Raw genomic sequence first — 20233 nt, 5'->3', positions numbered from 1 at the left:
ATTTTCTAGGGAGAAAGCCAGAGGAACTGCTGCAAACAAACATGATATTTCTGTTTGTGTAGATGACATTTTATGCACTTGCCTAACGAAAAGACTTTGCTTTTCCCCAAAACCATTTTTACTGTGATTTTCTCGGTCCATTGCATACGAATTCCACACCAGTTTCTCCGGATATGACTGAATGAAACTGGAAATACCTGGGTTTGTTCTGGCTAACTCAATCCCAGATATTGCTACAGCTTCTGTGTTTGTGTTTTCCGGACACTATCAACGGACTTTATTGTTTTGAATGTTTTTTATCAGGGAACATTTAATTTTGTTCTTGGAAACACTAATTGGTTCCACATGGAGACACCAGCTCTACGCATTCGTATTTTCTAGGGAGAAAGCCAGAGGAACTGCTGCAAACAAACATGATATTTCTGTTTGTATAGATGACATTTTATGCACTTGCCTAACGAAAAGACTTTGCTTTTCTCCAAAACCATTTTTACTGTGATTTTCTCGGTCCATTGCATACGAATTCCGCACCTCTTTGTCCGGATATGAGTGGATAAAACCGGAAATATCCGGTTTTGTTTTGGCTAACTCAATCCCAGATATTGCTACAGACTCTGGGTTTGTTCTTTCTGGATATTATCAACAGACTTTATTGTTTTGAAAGTCTTTTATCGGGGAACATTGTATTTTCAGCTTGGATACAGTAATTGGTTCCACATGGAGACACCAGCTCTACACATTCGTATTTTCTAGGGAGAAAGCCAGAGGAACTGCTGCAAACAAACATGATATTTCTGTTTGTGTAGATGACATTTTATGCACTTGCCTAACGAAAAGACTTTGCTTTTCCCCAAAACCATTTTTACTGTGATTTTCTCGGTCCATTGCATATGAATTCCACACCTCTTTGTCTGGATATGAGTGGATAAAACCGGAAATATCCGGTTTTGTTTTGGCTAACTCAATCCCAGATATTGCTACAGACTCTGGATTGGTTTTTTCGGGATATTATCAACAGACTTTATTGTTTTGAATGTTTTTATCAGGGAACATTTAATTTTTTACCGTAGAAACACTAATTGGATCCACATGGGGACACCAGCTCTACATATTCATATTTTCTAAGGAGAAAGCTAGAGGAACTGTGGCCAAAGATATGATATTTCTTTTAGTATCGATGACATTTTATGCACTTGCCTAACGAAAAGACTTTGCTTTTCTCCAAAACCATTTTATCTGTGATTTTCTCGGTCCATTGCATACGAATTCCACACCAGTTTTCCGGATATGACTGGATGAAACCGGAAATATCTGGGTTTGTTCTGGCTAACTCAATCCCAGATATTGCTACAGCCTCTGTGTTTGTGTTTTCCGGACACTATCAACGGACTGTAAGACCCTCAAAAGGTGTCCCACACTTCTACCGACCCCAGAAACACGAATTCCATTCCAATCGCTGCAAAGGGCATGAGGAAGTTTATTACATCTGCGCAGATGGGCCAACTCTAAGCACAACAGCACCCTCTGGTGCAGTGCGAGAAGAGAGGCCCCGATCATCAACCGCACATAGTATTTAAGGATTAAAACCACAACATTAGCATATCTCCACATCATTACAAAAGATCACAAGATAAACCACAGCATGACAAATTATCACAAGGTAAAGGGTTTTTCCAGGGTACAGATCACAAGGTACTTGAGTAAGCACAAATATGGGGTCATCATGACATAGGTTGGGTACATTTCCGATCAACTTCTGTTTTTGTGGTTTTTAAAACTTAAAACAATTATCACATGTCACAAGGTCAGCTATAGTTCAATTATCTCATAACAGCATTTTGCAAGCCAAAGCATTTTGCACAAAAGCAAAACAATATGCAGTTAGCTCAGCAACTCCATTTTAACCCCATCCTGCCTTATCTTCTCATTCCCCCCTTTTTTTTGTCAAATTTTAATCTTAAAATTTAAGGGATTACTTTTTAAATTTTGTCCCACGTTGGTAACAATTAGAATTAAGAGGTGATTAAATATACGCTTCCGCCCGGTCCTTTGTTTCATAGGGGAGTCTGATCAGAAAACAGGCCGGAGATGTCCCAGGTGTCTTTTTTACAACCAATTAACAAACACTGGGGTGCAAGGAGGGCCACCATATCCCAGAAGGGGCCACGCGGGTAACGGGCCATGCAACCTCAGCGGTACCAGATATTACCTCCCACGTGATCTTCATTGGGATATGTGGGCTACCCATCACCGGGGTAAAACAAAATAAAAGTATTGCAAGCACATCTCTGTGTCTTACAGCCAATCTTATAGGCACAGAAGCAAGTCTGCGGGGTAGGGGAAGTAGGCCCCGCAGAATACAAAGTTACAAAAAGGCATCAAAATTCAAAAACAGAAAATACAACAGAGACAAAAACAGAAAACACATCCCTGAAGAAGTCATACAAATTTGGATTAATACCTGGTGCCTGTTCAGCTGAATTGACCCAAATACTTTCTGTGACTTTCACACACCCTCTTCGACTTACTTTAAACATTTTACCATTTCCATTTCAGTCTAGAGTAAACTAGCCATCCGGATAAAGTCATTCTTACAAACCATGTCCTTTCCTTATATAAAAAGCTCTTCTTTCCTCAGCCCTTCTTACCAACAATACTCTCTTTTTTTTTTATGACCTTAATTTTTAATTTCTGTGCTGACCAATGACAACAAATTTATAATAGCTCTCAAACACCTGCGCAGGATATCCAGCTCCTGCGTGAGCTGCCTTACGCGGCTGCGCAGCTGCTCATTTTCTGCCATGTACTGCTGTATCTCCAGGATGCGCCGCTTGGCCTTGTCCCTGCTCTTGCGCACGGCGATATTGTTGCGCTCCCGCCACAGCCGGTATTCCAGGCAGTCCTTGTTCACTGCCTCCTTGTCCTCCTGCGAGGGGTCAGCCGGGGAGGGCGCCTTGAGGGGGCTGTTGGGGGGCACGATGGTGGCCAAGGGGGCCTCGGGGACGCACAGGGGCTGGCCTGGTGCCGTCAAGGTCGGAGGCAGGTGGACAGCCGTCTGCCCGCAGTGTGCCACCTGGTACTGCAGGGGATTGTAGCTGCCCCGGCTGCCACTTCGGCTGCCCTCTGGCCCCCGGAGCTTCTCCCGGAGCTTCTCCTTCACAGCCACAGTCCCAGGGTCGTAGCTCCCTGGGCTGCTGTCAGGTGCTGACTCCATGGCAGAGAGGTCGGAGAGCAAAGCCGGGGACTGCTCCTCTTGGAAGCCTTCGAAGCCCCGGGAGGTGAACATTTAAGCAAAGCCTGGCGGGGTAGGGGAGTTACAAAAGAATTAATACTTGGCCCCAACCGATCTACCGCGAGTGTGGGTTTCCATACGCAGTTTATATACAGAAGCTTGAACGCAGCGCAAGCCAGCACTGCCCAGTTTGTTATAGTGCTGTGCCTGTCACTGCATCCACGCCTCCGCATCCAGCCCAGACCAGATCAATTGGGAAAACAAATATAGTCTAACACCCATGGTATTATGAACCCCCAAATAAAAGCCGTCGGCGACATCTCGACCCAGTCCCCAGTGCCAGTTCTCCGTTATTTACTTGGTTAAAGCCTCCCCTAGCTAAACAAAGTTTTTTTTTTTTTTAGCTAAACCCCCTGCACCCTGGCCACCTCTGGCTTGCCCTATAAACACAATGTAACTTTCTATCTTCAACACCTGTGCCACCATCTGACTTACCCTGGAGACGAAAGCCAGCCCGGTGTCTGACCCCAGTACCTTTGGTAGTCCAAATCAGGGAAACATTGGCGCAATTTTTTTTCTTGGTCGATATGTCCATTTTGAGTTCCCCGTGGGTGGTGGCGAGAGCGTACCTGCTGTTTTTGTGCATTTCCACCCGCTCCTTTTTCTTAGCTGCACGGAGTGCATGGTCCATAGCGATCAGCCCTGCCTGCCGAGCAGAGTCCTCGTTCGGCCGTCTCCCACTGTTATCTCCGTTGACCTCCAGACGCTAGGGGGATATCGCGTGGGCCCATCCCAGACACCGCAGGGGGTGATGGAGCATTATCCGCGGGAACCTGGGCAGAGCCCGCATCCCCAACACTATCCCCAACCGTGTCGGACCACACGTGTCCCAACGAGGGAGGGGCCGAGGGGCCGCTGTCACCCAGTCTCACCACTCCGCTGCTGTCGTCTTCTCTCTTGTCGTCTTGCAGGGGCCGTTTCGGTCAGTGCAGTCTCGTGTGGCAGTCGTACACTGTTAGCCGGACCTTAGGCAGACTTGTCCTTTTGGGCACTTCTCTGTGCTTTTGTCAGTCTCCGGGGTCTCTGTCTTATCCTGATTTTCCCTTACTTTTGCTTTCTTTTAACTGTGGTGGCCAGGATCCTAGTTAGTTCCTCTTTTTTAGCCCATTTTAAACTTCCCTTTTTTAACTAAATAACTTTAACCCCTTCAGCTAAACTCCTCAGGAGAGCCTGGCAGTAGAGTCTGAGTCTCCCTTTTCCCTTTACTGAGTTTCATTTAAGTTAGTAAAATAGGCCCTGCAGTCCTGTCAGGGCTTGTGATCCCAGTTATATGGAGGAGGAGGACGGCCAGTTAGAACGGGCCGGGGGTCCTTCCTCCTCTATTTCTTCTTACGCAGTCTCCAAAAGGCAAAAGATCTTCCTGCTCGCCTGAGAGAGCTAAGGGCTTTTTAGGTTTGAGGGTGTCCAATTCCTGCAATGGGTAGAGGGTTGAAGTAGGGTATTTGCCCTGGTCTGCAAGTTCCGATACTAGGGGTGTTGCGGGTAAAATCGGAGGGGGTTTGGGGCTCGACGCCACCCCCAGGGCAACTGCTGACAACTCAGAACTGGGTTTCATCTTCAGGGCGGTGGTGGGTATAGCAGGATCGAGCTCTGCCACCGCCCTGTTGGAAAGGAGGAAAGGTTTTACCCAGTCTGGGGGGTTTTTCGCCAGGTCCTCCCACACAAAGATGTAGGGCACTTGATTTGGGCGCCCTTCTTTACCTCCCCTGCAGACCTGGCTCTTCACCTGTAAAATAATTCGAGAGTCAAAAGTCCCATCCCGTGGCCACCCAATGTTTAAGGCTGGCCGCTCGGACGTACAAAAACTTGTCCAGTTCTTCTTCTGCACTCTTATAGACAAGTTTTGGGCCCGCTCCCGGACCTCTCTCCAATGACCTAGAGTAAGACTCAAAGGTGTAGTTAATTCCTGTCCCATGTTGGAGGGGAAAGGCAAATAAGGAAGATATATTAAAACACAGAAACAATCACAAGATTCACAAATCACAAGACTCACAAAGACACTGCGCGCAAAACCAAAATAAAACTGAAACCAAAAACTTCCGACGGGAGTGGCTGCTGCCACCAGCCTTTCTCCCGGGGAAGAAAACCTTTCCCTAACCAGAACTTCCGATGGGAGCGAAGCAACTGCCACCCGCCAGGCTCCCCCAGAATACCGCCACTGGAGCGTCCTCCAAGGCCTGAGCCAGGGGTCTTGACACGTCTGTCTTGCCTACTACTGGCTCTTTTCAGATACAGGTCCCGTACAGGCACAATTTCAGTAAAACATGAACCTCCGGTACGTCAAGCGCCCCGGGAAAACAGCTAAAACATAAACCTCCGGTACGTCAAGCGCCCCGGGAAAAAAATAAAATAATAAAAAAATTCAACAAAACACACAAAAATACTTAAAACAGCAAAGACTTACCTCCGATTGGAAAATGGAGCGTGGGTCTGGGGTCTCAAATCCCGGATGAGCCCCCAAGAATGTAAGACCCCAAAAGGTGTCCCACACTTCTACCGACCCCAGAAACACGAATTCCATTCCAATCGCTGCAAAGGGCATGAGGAAGTTTATTACATCTGCGCAGATGGGCCAACTCTAAGCACAACAGCACCCTCTGGTGCAGTGCGAGAAGAGAGGCCCCGATCATCAACCGCACAGAGTATTTAAGGATTAAAACCACAACATTAGCATATCTCCACATCATTACAAAAGATCACATGATAAACCACAGCATGACAAATTATCACAAGGTAAAGGGTTTTTCCAGGGTACAGATCACAAGGTACTTGAGTAAGCACAAATATGGGGTCATCATGACATAGGTTGGGTACATTTCCGATCAACTTCTGTTTTTGTGGTTTTTAAAACTTAAAACAATTATCACATGTCACAAGGTCAGCTATAGTTCAATTATCTCATAACAGCATTTTGCAAGCCAAAGCATTTTGCACAAAAGCAAAACAATATGCAGTTAGCTCAGCAACTCCATTTTAACCCCATCCTGCCTTATCTTCTCAGGACTTTATTGTTTTGAATGTTTTTTATCAGGGAACATTTAATTTTGTGCTTGGAAACACTAATTGGTTCCACATGGAGACACCAGCTCTACACATTCGTATTTTCTAGGGAGAAAGCCAGTGGAACTGCTGAAAACATACATGATATTTCTGTTTGTGTAGATGACATTTTATGCACTTGCCTAACGAAAAGACTTTGCTTTTCCCCAAACCATTTTTGCTCTGATTTTCTCGTTCCATTGCATACGAATTCCACACCACCTTTTCCAGAAATACTGGATAAAACCAGAAATATCCGGTTGTGTATTGGCTAACTCAATCCAAAATATTGTGAAAGCTTCTGTGTTTGTGTTTTCTGGATATTATCGATGGACTTTACTGTTTTGAATGTTTTTATCAGGGAACATTTAATTTTGTACCATTGAAACACTAATTGGTTCATCATGGGGACACCAGCTCTACGCATTCGTATTTTCTAGGGAGAAAGCCAGAGGAACTGCTGCAAACAAACATGATATTTCTGTTTGTATAGATGACATTTTAAGCACTTGCCTAATGAAAAGACTTTGTTTTTCTCCAAAACCATTTTTACTGTGATTTTCTCGGTCCATTGCATACGAATTCCACATCAGTTTGTCCGGATATGACTGGATGAAACCGGAAATATCCGGTTTTGTTTTGGCTAACTCAATCCCAGATATTGCTACAGCCTCTGGGTTTGTTCTTTCTGGATATTATCAACAGACTTTATTGTTTTGGATGTTTTTTTATCGGGGAACATTGTATTTTCAGCTTGGATACAGTAATTGGTTCCACATGGAGACACCAGCTCTACACATTCGTATTTTCTAGGGAGAAAGCCAGAGGAACTGCTGCAAACAAACATGATATTTCTGTTTGTGTAGATGACATTTTATGCACTTGCCTAACGAAAAGACTTTGCTTTTCCCCAAAACCATTTTTACTGTGATTTTCTCGGTCCATTGCATACGAATTCCACACCAGTTTCTCCGGATATGACTGAATGAAACTGGAAATACCTGGGTTTGTTCTGGCTAACTCAATCCCAGATATTGCTACAGCCTCTGTGTTTGTGTTTTCCGGACACTATCAACAGACTTTATTGTTTTGAATGTTTTTTATCAGGGAACATTTAATTTTGTGCTTGGAAACACTAATTGGTTCCACATGGAGACACCAGCTCTACGCATTCGTATTTTCTAGGGAGAAAGGCAGAGAAACTGCTGCAAAGAAACATGATATTTCTGTTTGTATAGATGACATTTTATGCACTTGCTTAACGAAAAGAGTTTGCTTTTCTCCAAAACCATTTTTACTGTGATTTTCTCGGTCCATTGCATACGAATTCCACACCTCTATTTCCGGATATGAGTGGATAAAACCGGAAATATCCGGTTTTGTTTTGGCTAACTCAATCCCAGATATAGCTACAGACTCTGGGTTGCTTTTTCGGGATATTATCAACAGACGTAATTGTTTTGAAAGTATTTTATCGGGGAACATTGTATTTTCAGCTTGGATACAGTAATTGGTTCCACATGGAGACACCAGCTCTACACATTCGTATTTTCTAGGGAGAAAGCCAGAGGAACTGCTGCAAACAAACATGATATTTCTGTTTGTGTAGATGACATTTTATGCACTTGCCTAACGAAAAGACTTTGATTTTCCCCAAAACCATTATTACTGTGATTTTCTCGGTCCATTGCATACGAATTCCACACTAGTTTCTCCGGATATCACTGAATGAAACTGGAAATATCTGGTTTTGTTCTGGCTAACTCAATCCCAGATATTGCTACAGCCTCTGTGTTTGTGTTTTCCGGACACTATCAACGGACTTTATTGTTTTGAATGTTTTTTATCAGGGAACATTTAATTTTGTGCTTGGAAACACTAACTGGTTCCACATGGAGACACCAGCTCTACGCATTCGTATTTTCTAGGGAGAAAGGCAGAGAAACTGCTGCAAAGAAACATGATATTTCTGTTTGTATAGATGACATTTTATGCACTTGCTTAACGAAAAGACTTTGCTTTTCTCCAAAACCATTTTCACTGTCATTTTCTCGGTCCATTGCATACGAATTCCACACCTCTATTTCCGGATATGAGTGGATAAAACCGGAAATATCCGGTTTTGTTTTGGTTAACTCAATCCCAGATATTGCTACAGACTCTGGGTTGGTTTTTTCGGGATATTATCAACAGACTTTATTGTTTTGAAAGTCTTTTATCGGGGAACATTGTATTTTCAGCTTGGATACAGTAATTGGTTCCACATGGAGACACCAGCTCTACACATTCGTATTTTCTAGTGAGAAAGCCAGAGGAACTGCTGCAAACAAACATGATATTTCTGTTTGTGTAGATGACATTTTATGCACTTGCCTAACGAAAAGACTTTGCTTTTCCCCAAAACCATTTTTACTGTGCTTTTCTCGGTCCATTGCATACGAATTCCACACCTCTTTTTCCGGATATGACTGGATGAAACCAGAAATATCCGGTTTTGTTTTGGCTAACTCAATACCAGATATTGCTGCAGCCTCTGGGTTTGTTCTTTCTGCATATTATCAACGGACTTTATTGTTTTGGATGTTTTTTTATCGGGGAACATTGTATTTTCAGCTTGGATACAGTAATTGGTTCCACATGGAGACACAGATCTACACATTCGTATTTTCTAGGGAGAAAGCCGGAGGAACTGCGGCAAACAAACATGATATTTCTGTTTGTATAGATGACATTTTATGCACTTGCCTAACGAAAAGACTTTGCTTTTCTCCAAAACCATTTTATCTGTGATTTTCTCGGTCCATTGCATACGAATTCCACACCAGTTTTCCGGATATGACAGGATGAAACTGGAAATATCTGGGTTTGTTCTGGCTAACTCAATCCCAGATATTGCTACAGCCTCTGTGTTTGTGTTTTCCGGACACTATCAACGGACTTTATTGTTTTGAATGTTTTTTTATCAGGGAACATTTAATTATGTGCTTGGAAACACTAATTGGTTCCACATGGAGACACCAGCTCTACATATTCATATTTTCTACGGAGAAAGCTAGAGGAACTGTGGCCAAAGATATGATATTTCTTTTAGTATCGATGACATTTTATGCACTTGCCTAACGAAAAGACTTTGCTTTTCTCCAAAACCATTTTATCTGTGATTTTCTCGGTCCATTGCATACGAATTCCACACCAGTTTTCCGGATATGACTGGATGAAACCGGACATATCTGGGTTTGTTCTGGCTAACTCAATCCCAGATATTGCTACAGCCTCTGTGTTTGTGCTTTCCGGACACTATCAACGGACTGTAAGACCCTCAAAAGGTGTCCCACACTTCTACCGACCCCAGAAACACGAATTCCATTCCAATCGCTGCAAAGGGCATGGGGAAGTTTATTACATCTGCGCAGATGGGCCAACTCTAAGCACAACAGCACCCTCTGGTGCAGTGCGAGAAGAGAGGCCCCGATCATCAACCGCACAGAGTATTTAAGGATTAAAACCACAACATTAGCATATCTCCACATCATTACAAAAGATCACATGATAAACCACAGCATGACAAATTATCACAAGGTAAAGGGTTTTTCCAGGGTACAGATCACAAGGTACTTGAGTAAGCACAAATATGGGGTCATCATGACATAGGTTGGGTACATTTCCGATCAACTTCTGTTTTTGTGGTTTTTAAAACTTAAAACAATTATCACATGTCACAAGGTCAGCTATAGTTCAATTATCTCATAACAGCATTTTGCAAGCCAAAGCATTTTGCACAAAAGCAAAACAATATGCAGTTAGCTCAGCAACTCCATTTTAACCCCATCCTGCCTTATCTTCTCATTCCCCCCTTTTTTTTGTCAAATTTTAATCTTAAAATTTAAGGGATTACTTTTTAAATTTTGTCCCACGTTGGTAACAATTAGAATTAAGAGGTGATTAAATATACGCTTCCGCCCGGTCCTTTGTTTCATAGGGGAGTCTGATCAGAAAACAGGCCGGAGATGTCCCAGGTGTCTTTTTTACAACCAATTAACAAACACTGGGGTGCAAGGAGGGCCACCATATCCCAGAAGGGGCCACGCGGGTAACGGGCCACACAACCTCAGCGGTACCAGATATTACCTCCCACGTGATCTTCATTGGGATATGTGGGCTACCCATCACCGGGGTAAAACAAAATAAAAGTATTGCAAGCACATCTCTGTGTCTTACAGCCAATCTTATAGGCACAGAAGCAAGTCTGCGGGGTAGGGGAAGTAGGCCCCGCAGAATACAAAGTTACAAAAAGGCATCAAAATTCAAAAACAGAAAATACAACAGAGACAAAAACAGAAAACACATCCCTGAAGAAGTCATACAAATTTGGATTAATACCTGGTGCCTGTTCAGCTGAATTGACCCAAATACTTTCTGTGACTTTCACACACCCTCTTCGACTTACTTTAAACATTTTACCATTTCCATTTCAGTCTAGAGTAAACTAGCCATCCGGATAAAGTCATTCTTACAAACCATGTCCTTTCCTTATATAAAAAGCTCTTCTTTCCTCAGCCCTTCTTACCAACAATACTCTCTTTTTTTTTATGACCTTAATTTTTAATTTCTGTGCTGACCAATGACAACAAATTTATAATAGCTCTCAAACACCTGCGCAGGATATCCAGCTCCTGCGTGAGCTGCCTTACGCGGCTGCGCAGCTGCTCATTTTCTGCCATGTACTGCTGTATCTCCAGGATGCGCCGCTTGGCCTTGTCCCTGCTCTTGCGCACGGCGATATTGTTGCGCTCCCGCCACAGCCGGTATTCCAGGCAGTCCTTGTTCACTGCCTCCTTGTCCTCCTGCGAGGGGTCAGCCGGGGAGGGCGCCTTGAGGGGGCTGTTGGGGGGCACGATGGTGGCCAAGGGGGCCTCGGGGACGCACAGGGGCTGGCCTGGTGCCGTCAAGGTCGGAGGCAGGTGGACAGCCGTCTGCCCGCAGTGTGCCACCTGGTACTGCAGGGGATTGTAGCTGCCCCGGCTGCCACTTCGGCTGCCCTCTGGCCCCCGGAGCTTCTCCCAGAGCTTCTCCTTCACAGCCACAGTCCCAGGGTCGTAGCTCCCTGGGCTGCTGTCAGGTGCTGACTCCATGGCAGAGAGGTCGGAGAGCAAAGCCGGGGACTGCTCCTCTTGGAAGCCTTCGAAGCCCCGGGAGGTGAACATTTAAGCAAAGCCTGGCGGGGTAGGGGAGTTACAAAAGAATTAATACTTGGCCCCAACCGATCTACCGCGAGTGTGGGTTTCCATACGCAGTTTATATACAGAAGCTTGAACGCAGCGCAAGCCAGCACTGCCCAGTTTGTTATAGTGCTGTGCCTGTCGCTGCATCCACGCCTCCGCATCCAGCCCAGACCAGATCAATTGGGAAAACAAATATAGTCTAACACCCATGGTATTATGAACCCCCAAATAAAAGCCGTCGGCGACATCTCGACCCAGTCCCCAGTGCCAGTTCTCCGTTATTTACTTGGTTAAAGCCTCCCCTAGCTAAACAAAGTTTTTTTTTTTTTAGCTAAACCCCCTGCACCCTGGCCACCTCTGGCTTGCCCTATAAACACAATGTAACTTTCTATCTTCAACACCTGTGCCACCATCTGACTTACCCTGGAGACGAAAGCCAGCCCGGTGTCTGACCCCAGTACCTTTGGTAGTCCAAATCAGGGAAACATTGGCGCAATTTTTTTTTCTTGGTCGATATGTCCATTTTGAGTTCCCCGTGGGTGGTGGCGAGAGCGTACCTGCTGTTTTTGTGCATTTCCACCCGCTCCTTTTTCTTAGCTGCACGGAGTGCATGGTCCATAGCGATCAGCCCTGCCTGCCGAGCAGAGTCCTCGTTCGGCCGTCTCCCACTGTTATCTCCGTTGACCTCCAGACGCTAGGGGGATATCGCGTGGGCCCATCCCAGACACCGCAGGGGGTGATGGAGCATTATCCGCGGGAACCTGGGCAGAGCCCGCATCCCCAACACTATCCCCAACCGTGTCGGACCACACGTGTCCCAACGAGGGAGGGGCCGAGGGGCCGCTGTCACCCAGTCTCACCACTCCGCTGCTGTCGTCTTCTCTCTTGTCGTCTTGCAGGGGCCGTTTCGGTCAGTGCAGTCTCGTGTGGCAGTCGTACACTGTTAGCCGGACCTTAGGCAGACTTGTCCTTTTGGGCACTTCTCTGTGCTTTTGTCAGTCTCCGGGGTCTCTGTCTTATCCTGATTTTCCCTTACTTTTGCTTTCTTTTAACTGTGGTGGCCAGGATCCTAGTTAGTTCCTCTTTTTTAGCCCATTTTAAACTTCCCTTTTTTAACTAAATAACTTTAACCCCTTCAGCTAAACTCCTCAGGAGAGCCTGGCAGTAGAGTCTGAGTCTCCCTTTTCCCTTTACTGAGTTTCATTTAAGTTAGTAAAATAGGCCCTGCAGTCCTGTCAGGGCTTGTGATCCCAGTTATATGGAGGAGGAGGACGGCCAGTTAGAACGGGCCGGGGGTCCTTCCTCCTCTATTTCTTCTTACGCAGTCTCCAAAAGGCAAAAGATCTTCCTGCTCGCCTGAGAGAGCTAAGGGCTTTTTAGGTTTGAGGGTGTCCAATTCCTGCAATGGGTAGAGGGTTGAAGTAGGGTATTTGCCCTGGTCTGCAAGTTCCGATACTAGGGGTGTTGCGGGTAAAATCGGAGGGGGTTTGGGGCTCGACGCCACCCCCAGGGCAACTGCTGACAACTCAGAACTGGGTTTCATCTTCAGGGCGGTGGTGGGTATAGCAGGATCGAGCTCTGCCACCGCCCTGTTGGAAAGGAGGAAAGGTTTTACCCAGTCTGGGGGGTTTTTTGCCAGGTCCTCCCACACAAAGATGTAGGGCACTTGATTTGGGCGCCCTTCTTTACCTCCCCTGCAGACCTGGCTCTTCACCTGTAAAATAATTCGAGAGTCAAAAGTCCCATCCCGTGGCCACCCAATGTTTAAGGCTGGCCGCTCGGACGTACAAAAACTTGTCCAGTTCTTCTTCTGCACTCTTATAGACAAGTTTTGGGCCCGCTCCCGGACCTCTCTCCAATGACCTAGAGTAAGACTCAAAGGTGTAGTTAATTCCTGTCCCATGTTGGAGGGGAAAGGCAAATAAGGAAGATATATTAAAACACAGAAACAATCACAAGATTCACAAATCACAAGACTCACAAAGACACTGCGCGCAAAACCAAAATAAAACTGAAACCAAAAACTTCCGACGGGAGTGGCTGCTGCCACCAGCCTTTCTCCCGGGGAAGAAAACCTTTCCCTAACCAGAACTTCCGATGGGAGCGAAGCAACTGCCACCCGCCAGGCTCCCCCAGAATACCGCCACTGGAGCGTCCTCCAAGGCCTGAGCCAGGGGTCTTGACACGTCTGTCTTGCCTACTACTGGCTCTTTTCAGATACAGGTCCCGTACAGGCACAATTTCAGTAAAACATGAACCTCCGGTACGTCAAGCGCCCCGGGAAAACAGCTAAAACATAAACCTCCGGTACGTCAAGCGCCCCGGGAAAAAAATAAAATAATAAAAAAATTCAACAAAACACACAAAAATACTTAAAACAGCAAAGACTTACCTCTGATTGGAAAATGGAGCGTGGGTCTGGGGTCTCAAATCCCGGATGAGCCCCCAAGAATGTAAGACCCCAAAAGGTTTCTCACACTTCTACCGACCCCAGAAACACGAATTCCATTCCAATCGCTGCAAAGGGCATGAGGAAGTTTATTACATCTGCGCAGATGGGCCAACTCTAAGCACAACAGCACCCTCTGGTGCAGTGCGAGAAGAGAGGCCCCGATCATCAACCGCACAGAGTATTTAAGGATTAAAACCACAACATTAGCATATCTCCACATCATTACAAAAGATCACATGATAAACCACAGCATGACAAATTATCACAAGGTAAAGGGTTTTTCCAGGGTACAGATCACAAGGTACTTGAGTAAGCACAAATATGGGGTCATCATGACATAGGTTGGGTACATTTCCGATCAACTTCTGTTTTTGTGGTTTTCAAACTTAAAACAATTATCACATGTCACAAGGTCAGCTATAGTTCAATTATCTCATAACAGCATTTTGCAAGCCAAAGCATTTTGCACAAAAGCAAAACAATATGCAGTTAGCTCAGCAACTCCATTTTAACCCCATCCTGCCTTATCTTCTCAGGACTTTATTGTTTTGAATGTTTTTTATCAGGGAACATTTAATTTTGTGCTTGGAAACAATAATTGGTTCCACATGGAGACACCAGCTCCACACATTCGTATTTTCTAGGGAGAAAGCCAGTGGAACTGCTGAAAACATACATGATATTTCTGTTTGTGTAGATGACATTTTATGCACTTGCCTAACGAAAAGACTTTGCTTTTCCCCAAACCATTTTTACTGTGATTTTCTCGTTCCATTGCATACGAATTCCACACCACCTTTTCCAGAAATACTGGATAAAACCAGAAATATCCGGTTGTGTATTGGCTAACTCAATCCAAAATATTGGGAAAGCTTCTGTGTTTGTGTTTTCTGGATATTATCGATGGACTTTACTGTTTTGAATGTTTTTATCAGGGAACATTTAATTTTGTACCATTGAAACACTAATTGGTTCATCATGGGGACACCAGCTCTACGCATTCGTATTTTCTAGGGAGAAAGCCAGAGGAACTGCTGCAAACAAACATGATATTTCTGTTTGTATAGATGACATTTTAAGCACTTGCCTAATGAAAAAGACTTTGTTTTTCTCCAAAACCATTTTTACTGTGATTTTCTCGGTCCATTGCATACGAATTCCACATCAGTTTGTCCGGATATGACTGGATGAAACCGGAAATATCCGGTTTTGTTTTGGCTAACTCAATCCCAGATATTGCTACAGCCTCTGGGTTTGTTCTTTCTGGATATTATCAACGGACTTTATTGTTTTGGATGTTTTTTTATCGGGGAACATTGTATTTTCAGCTTGGATACAGTAATTGGTTCCACATGGAGACACCAGCTCTACACATTCGTATTTTCTAGGGAGAAAGCCAGAGGAACTGCTGCAAACAAACATGATATTTCTGTTTGTGTAGATGACATTTTATGCACTTGCCTAACGAAAAGACTATGCTTTTCCCCAAAACCATTTTTACTGTGATTATCTTGGTCCATTGCATACGAATTCCACACCTCTTTGTCTGGATATGAGTGGATAAAACCAGAAATATCCGGTTTTGTTTTGGCTAACTCAATCCCAGATATTGCTACAGCCTCTGTGTTTGTGTTTTCTGGACACTATCAACGGACTTTATTGTTTTGAATGTTTTTTTATCAGGGATCATTTAATTTTGTGCTTGGAAACACTAATTGGTTCCACATGGAGACACCAGCTCTACGCATTCGTATTTTCTAGGGAGAAAGGCAGAGGAACTGCTGCAAAGAAACATGATATTTCTGTTTGTATAGATGACATTTTATGCACTTGCCTAACGAAAAGACTTTGTTTTTCTCCAAAACCATTTTTACTGTGATTTTCTCGGTCCATTGCATACGAATTCCACACCTCTTTGTCCGGATATGACTGGATGAAACCGGAAATATCTGGTTTTGTTTTGGCTAACTCAATCCCAGATATTGCTACAGACTCTGGGTTTGTTCTTTCTTGATATTATCAATGGACTTTATTGTTTTGGATGTTTTTTTATCGGGGAACATTGTATTTTCAGCTTGGATACAGTAATTGGTTCCACATGGAGACACCAGCTCTACACATTCAAATTTTCTAGGGAGAAAGCCAGAGGAACTGCTGCAAACAAACATGATATTTCTGTTTGTGTAGATGACATTTTATGCACTTGCCTAACGAAAAGACTTTGCTTTTCCCCAAAACCATTATTACTGTGATTTTCTCGGTCCATTGCATACGAATTCCACACCAGTTTCTCCGGATATGACTGGATGAAACCGGAAATATCCGGTTTTGTTTTGGCTAACTCAATCCCAGATATTGCTACAGCCTCTGTGTTTGTGTTTTCCGGACACTATCAATGGACTTTATTGTTTTTAATGTTTTTTATCAGGGAACATTGTATTTTCAGCTTGGATACAGTAATTGGTTCCACATGGAGACACCAGCTCTACGCATTCGTATTTTCTAGGGAGAAAGGCAGAGGAACTGCTGCAAAGAAACATGATATTTCTGTTTGTATAGATGACATTTTATGCACTTGCCTAATGAAAAGACTTTGCTTTTCTCCAAAACCATTTTTACTGTGATTTTCTCGTTCCATTGCATACGAATTCCACACCTCTATTTCCGGATATGAGTGGATAAAACCGGAAATATCCGGTTTTGTTTTGGCTAACTCAATCCCAGATATCGCTACAGACTCTGGGTTGGTTCTTTCGGGATATTATCAACAGACTTTATTGTTTTGAAAGTCTTTTATTGGGGAACATTGTATTTTCAGCTTGGATACAGTAATTGGTTCCACATGGAGACACCAGATCTACACATTCTGATTTTCTAGGGAGAAAGCCAGAGGAACTGCTGCAAACAAACATGATATTTCTGTTTGTGTAGATGACATTTTATGCACTTGCCTAACGAAAAGACTATGCTTTTCCCCAAAACCATTTTTACTGTGATTATCTTGGTCCATTGCATACGAATCCCACACCTCTTTGTCTGGATATGAGTGGATAAAACCAGAAATATCCGGTTTTGTTTTGGCTAACTCAATCTCAGATATTGCTACAGCCTCTGTGTTTGTGTTTTCTGGACACTATCAACGGAGTTTATTGTTTTGAATGTTTTTTATCAGGGATCATTTAATTTTGTGCTTGGAAACACTAATTGGTTCCACATGGAGACACCAGCTCTACGCATTCGTATTTTCTAGGGAGAAAGGCAGAGGAACTGCTGCAAAGAAACATGATATTTCTGTTTGTATAGATGACATTTTATGCACTTGCCTAACGAAAAGACTTTGTTTTTCTCCAAAACCATTTTTACTGTGATTTTCTCGGTCCATTGCATACGAATTCCACACCTCTTTGTCCGGATATGACTGGATGAAACCGGAAATATCTGGTTTTGTTTTGGCTAACTCAATCCCAGATATTGCTACAGACTCTGGGTTTGTTCTTTCTTGATATTATCAATGGACTTTATTGTTTTGGATGTTTTTTTATCGGGGAACATTGTATTTTCAGCTTGGATACAATAATTGGTTCCACATGGAGACACCAGCTCTACACATTCGAATTTTCTAGGGAGAAAGCCAGAGGAACTGCTGCAAACAAACATGATATTTCTGTTTGTGTAGATGACATTTTATGCACTTGCCTAACGAAAAGACTTTGCTTTTCCCCAAAACCATTATTACTGTGATTTTCTCTGTCCATTGCATACGAATTCCACACCAGTTTCTCCGGATATGACTGGATGAAACCGGAAATATCTGGGTTTGTTTTGGCTAACTCAATCCCAGTTATTGCTACAGACTCTGGGTTTGTTCTTTCTGGATATTATCAACGGACTTTATTGTTTTGGATGTTTTTTTATCGGGGAACATTGTATTTTGAGCTTGGATACAGTAATTGGTTCCACATGGAGACACCAGCTCTACGCATTCGTATTTTCTAGGGAGAAAGCCAGAGGAACTGCTGCAAACACACATGATATTTCTGTTTGTATAGATGACATTTTATGCACTTGCATAATGAAAAGACTTTGCTTTTCTCCAAAACCATTTTTACTGTGATTTTCTCGGTCCATTGCCTATGAATTCCACACCTCTTTGTCCGGATATGAGTGGATAAAACCGGAAATATCCGGTTTTGTTTTGGCTAACTCAATCCCAGATATTGCTACAGACTCTGGGTTTGTTCTTTCTGGATATTATCCACAGACTTTATTGTTTTGAAAGTCTTTTATCGGGGAACATTGTATTTTCAGCTTGGATACAGTAATTGGTTCCACATGGAGACACCAGCTCTACACATTCGTATTTTCTAGGGAGAAAGCCAGAGGAACTGCTGCAAACAAACATGATATTTCTGTTTGTGTAGATGACATTTTATGCACTTGCCTAATGAAAAGACTTTGCTTTTCCCCAAAACCATTTTTACTGTGATTTTCTCGGTCAATTGCATACGAATTCCACACCTCTTTTTCTGGATATGAGTGGATAAAACCAGAAATATCCGGTTTTGTTTTGGTTAACTCAATCGCAGATATTGCTACAGACTCTGTGTTTGTGTTTTCCGGACACTATCAACGGACTTTATTGTTTTGAATTTTTTTTATCAGGGATCATTTAATTTTGTGCTTGGAAACACTAATTGGTTCCACATGGAGACACCAGCTCTACGCATTCGTATTTTCTAGGGAGAAAGGCAGAGGAACTGCTGCAAAGAAACATGATATTTCTGTTTGTATAGATGACATTTTATGCACTTGCCTAACGAAAAGACTTTGTTTTTCTCCAAAACCATTTTTACTGTGATTTTCTCGGTCCATTGCATACGAATTCCACACCAGTTTGTCCGGATATGACTGGATGAAACCGGAAATATCTGGTTTTGTTCTGGCTAACTCAATCCCAGATATTGCTACAGCCTCTGTGTTTGTGTTTTCCGGACACTATCAACGGACTTTATTGTTTTGAATGTTTTTTATCAGGGAACATTTAATTTTGTGCCTGGAAACACTAATTGGTTCCACATGGAGACACCAGCTCTACGCATTCGTATTTTCTAGGGAGAAAGCCAGAGGAACTGCTGCAAAGAAACATGATATTTCTGTTTGTATAGATGACATTTTATGCACTTGCTTAACGAAAAGACTTTGCTTTTCTCCAAAACCATTTTTACTGTGATTTTCTCGGTCCATTGCATACGAATTCCACACCTCTTTGTCCGGATATGACTGGATGAACCGGAAATATCTGGTTTTGTTTTGGCTAACTCAATCCCAGATATCGCTACAGACTCTGGGTTTGTTCTTTCTGGATATTATCAACGGACTTTATTGTTTTGGATGTTTTTTTATCGGGGAAGATTGTATTTTCAGCTTGGATACAGTAATTGGTTCCACATGGAGACACCAGCTCTACACATTCGTATTTTCTAGGGAGAAAGCCAGAGGAACTGCTGCAAACAAACATGATATTTCTGTTTGTGTAGATGACATTTTATGCACTTGCCTAACGAAAAGACTTTGCTTTTCCCCAAAACCATTTTTACTGTGATTTTCTCGGTCCATTGCATACGAATTCCACACCTCTTTGTCCGGATATGAGTGGATGAAACCGGAAGTATCCGTTTTTTTTTTTTGGCTAACTCAATCCCAGATATTTCTACAGACTCTGGGTTTGTTCTTTCTGGATATTATCAATATACTTTATTGTTTTGAAAGTCTTTTATCGGGGAACATTGTATTTTCAGCTTGGATACAGTAATTGGTTCCACATGGAGACACCAGCTCTACACATTCTTATTTTCTAGGGAGAAAGCCAGAGGAACTGCTGCAAACAAACATGATATTTCTGTTTGTGTAGATGACATTTTATGCACTTGCCTAACGAAAAGACTTTGCTTTTCCCCAAAACCATTTTTACTGTGATTTTCTCGGTCCATTGCATACGAATTCCACACCTCTTTGTCTGGATATGAGTGGATAAAACCAGAAATATCCGGTTTTGTTTTGGTTAACTCAATCCCAGATATTGCTACAGACTCTGTGTTTGTGTTTTCCGGACACTATCAACGGACTTTATTGTTTTGAATTTTTTTTATCAGGGATCATTTAATTTTGTGCTTGGAAACACTAATTGGTTCCACATGGAGACACCAGCTCTACGCATTCGTATTTTCT

At 43.2% G+C, this 20233-nt stretch overlaps 2 protein-coding genes across 4 annotated transcripts; both read right to left on the bottom strand.

Annotated features, from left to right (window-relative positions):
* Positions 1-1416: 1416 nt before the first annotated feature.
* Positions 1417-6285, bottom strand: LOC133755704 (CCAAT/enhancer-binding protein epsilon-like). 2 transcript variants are annotated; one of them, XM_062185747.1, is made up of 2 exons: positions 5697-6285; positions 1417-3297 (listed from the first exon to the last, which is right to left on the bottom strand). In XM_062185747.1, exon 2 carries the CDS (start codon positions 3284-3286, stop codon positions 2678-2680), a length of 609 nt encoding a protein of 202 aa, XP_062041731.1. In that variant the 5' UTR covers positions 3287-3297; positions 5697-6285; the 3' UTR covers positions 1417-2677. The 2 variants fall into 2 exon arrangements, with proteins under 2 accessions (XP_062041731.1, XP_062041730.1); XM_062185746.1 differs by lacking the exon at positions 5697-6285 and adding an exon at positions 3862-3945.
* Positions 6286-9727: 3442 nt separating this feature from the next.
* Positions 9728-14375, bottom strand: LOC133755706 (CCAAT/enhancer-binding protein epsilon-like). 2 transcript variants are annotated; one of them, XM_062185751.1, is made up of 2 exons: positions 13946-14375; positions 9728-11546 (listed from the first exon to the last, which is right to left on the bottom strand). In XM_062185751.1, exon 2 carries the CDS (start codon positions 11533-11535, stop codon positions 10927-10929), a length of 609 nt encoding a protein of 202 aa, XP_062041735.1. In that variant the 5' UTR covers positions 11536-11546; positions 13946-14375; the 3' UTR covers positions 9728-10926. The 2 variants fall into 2 exon arrangements, with proteins under 2 accessions (XP_062041735.1, XP_062041734.1); XM_062185750.1 differs by lacking the exon at positions 13946-14375 and adding an exon at positions 12111-12194.
* Between the last annotated feature and the right edge of the window lie 5858 nt (positions 14376-20233).

Source organism: Lepus europaeus, unplaced genomic scaffold, assembly GCF_033115175.1.
Source record: "Lepus europaeus isolate LE1 unplaced genomic scaffold, mLepTim1.pri SCAFFOLD_80, whole genome shotgun sequence".
Classification (NCBI taxonomy): domain Eukaryota; kingdom Metazoa; phylum Chordata; class Mammalia; order Lagomorpha; family Leporidae; genus Lepus; species Lepus europaeus.
The sequence above is the reverse complement of the archived record's forward strand: the minus strand, read 5'-3'. Positions and strand labels throughout refer to the sequence as shown.

What these genes read in the sequence shown, in the direction of transcription:
- LOC133755704 (XM_062185747.1), bottom strand. Translation starts at nt 3,286, where the DNA reads ATGTTCACCTCCCGGGGCTTCGAAGGCTTCCAAGAGGAGCAGTCCCCG.
- LOC133755706 (XM_062185751.1), bottom strand. Translation starts at nt 11,535, where the DNA reads ATGTTCACCTCCCGGGGCTTCGAAGGCTTCCAAGAGGAGCAGTCCCCG.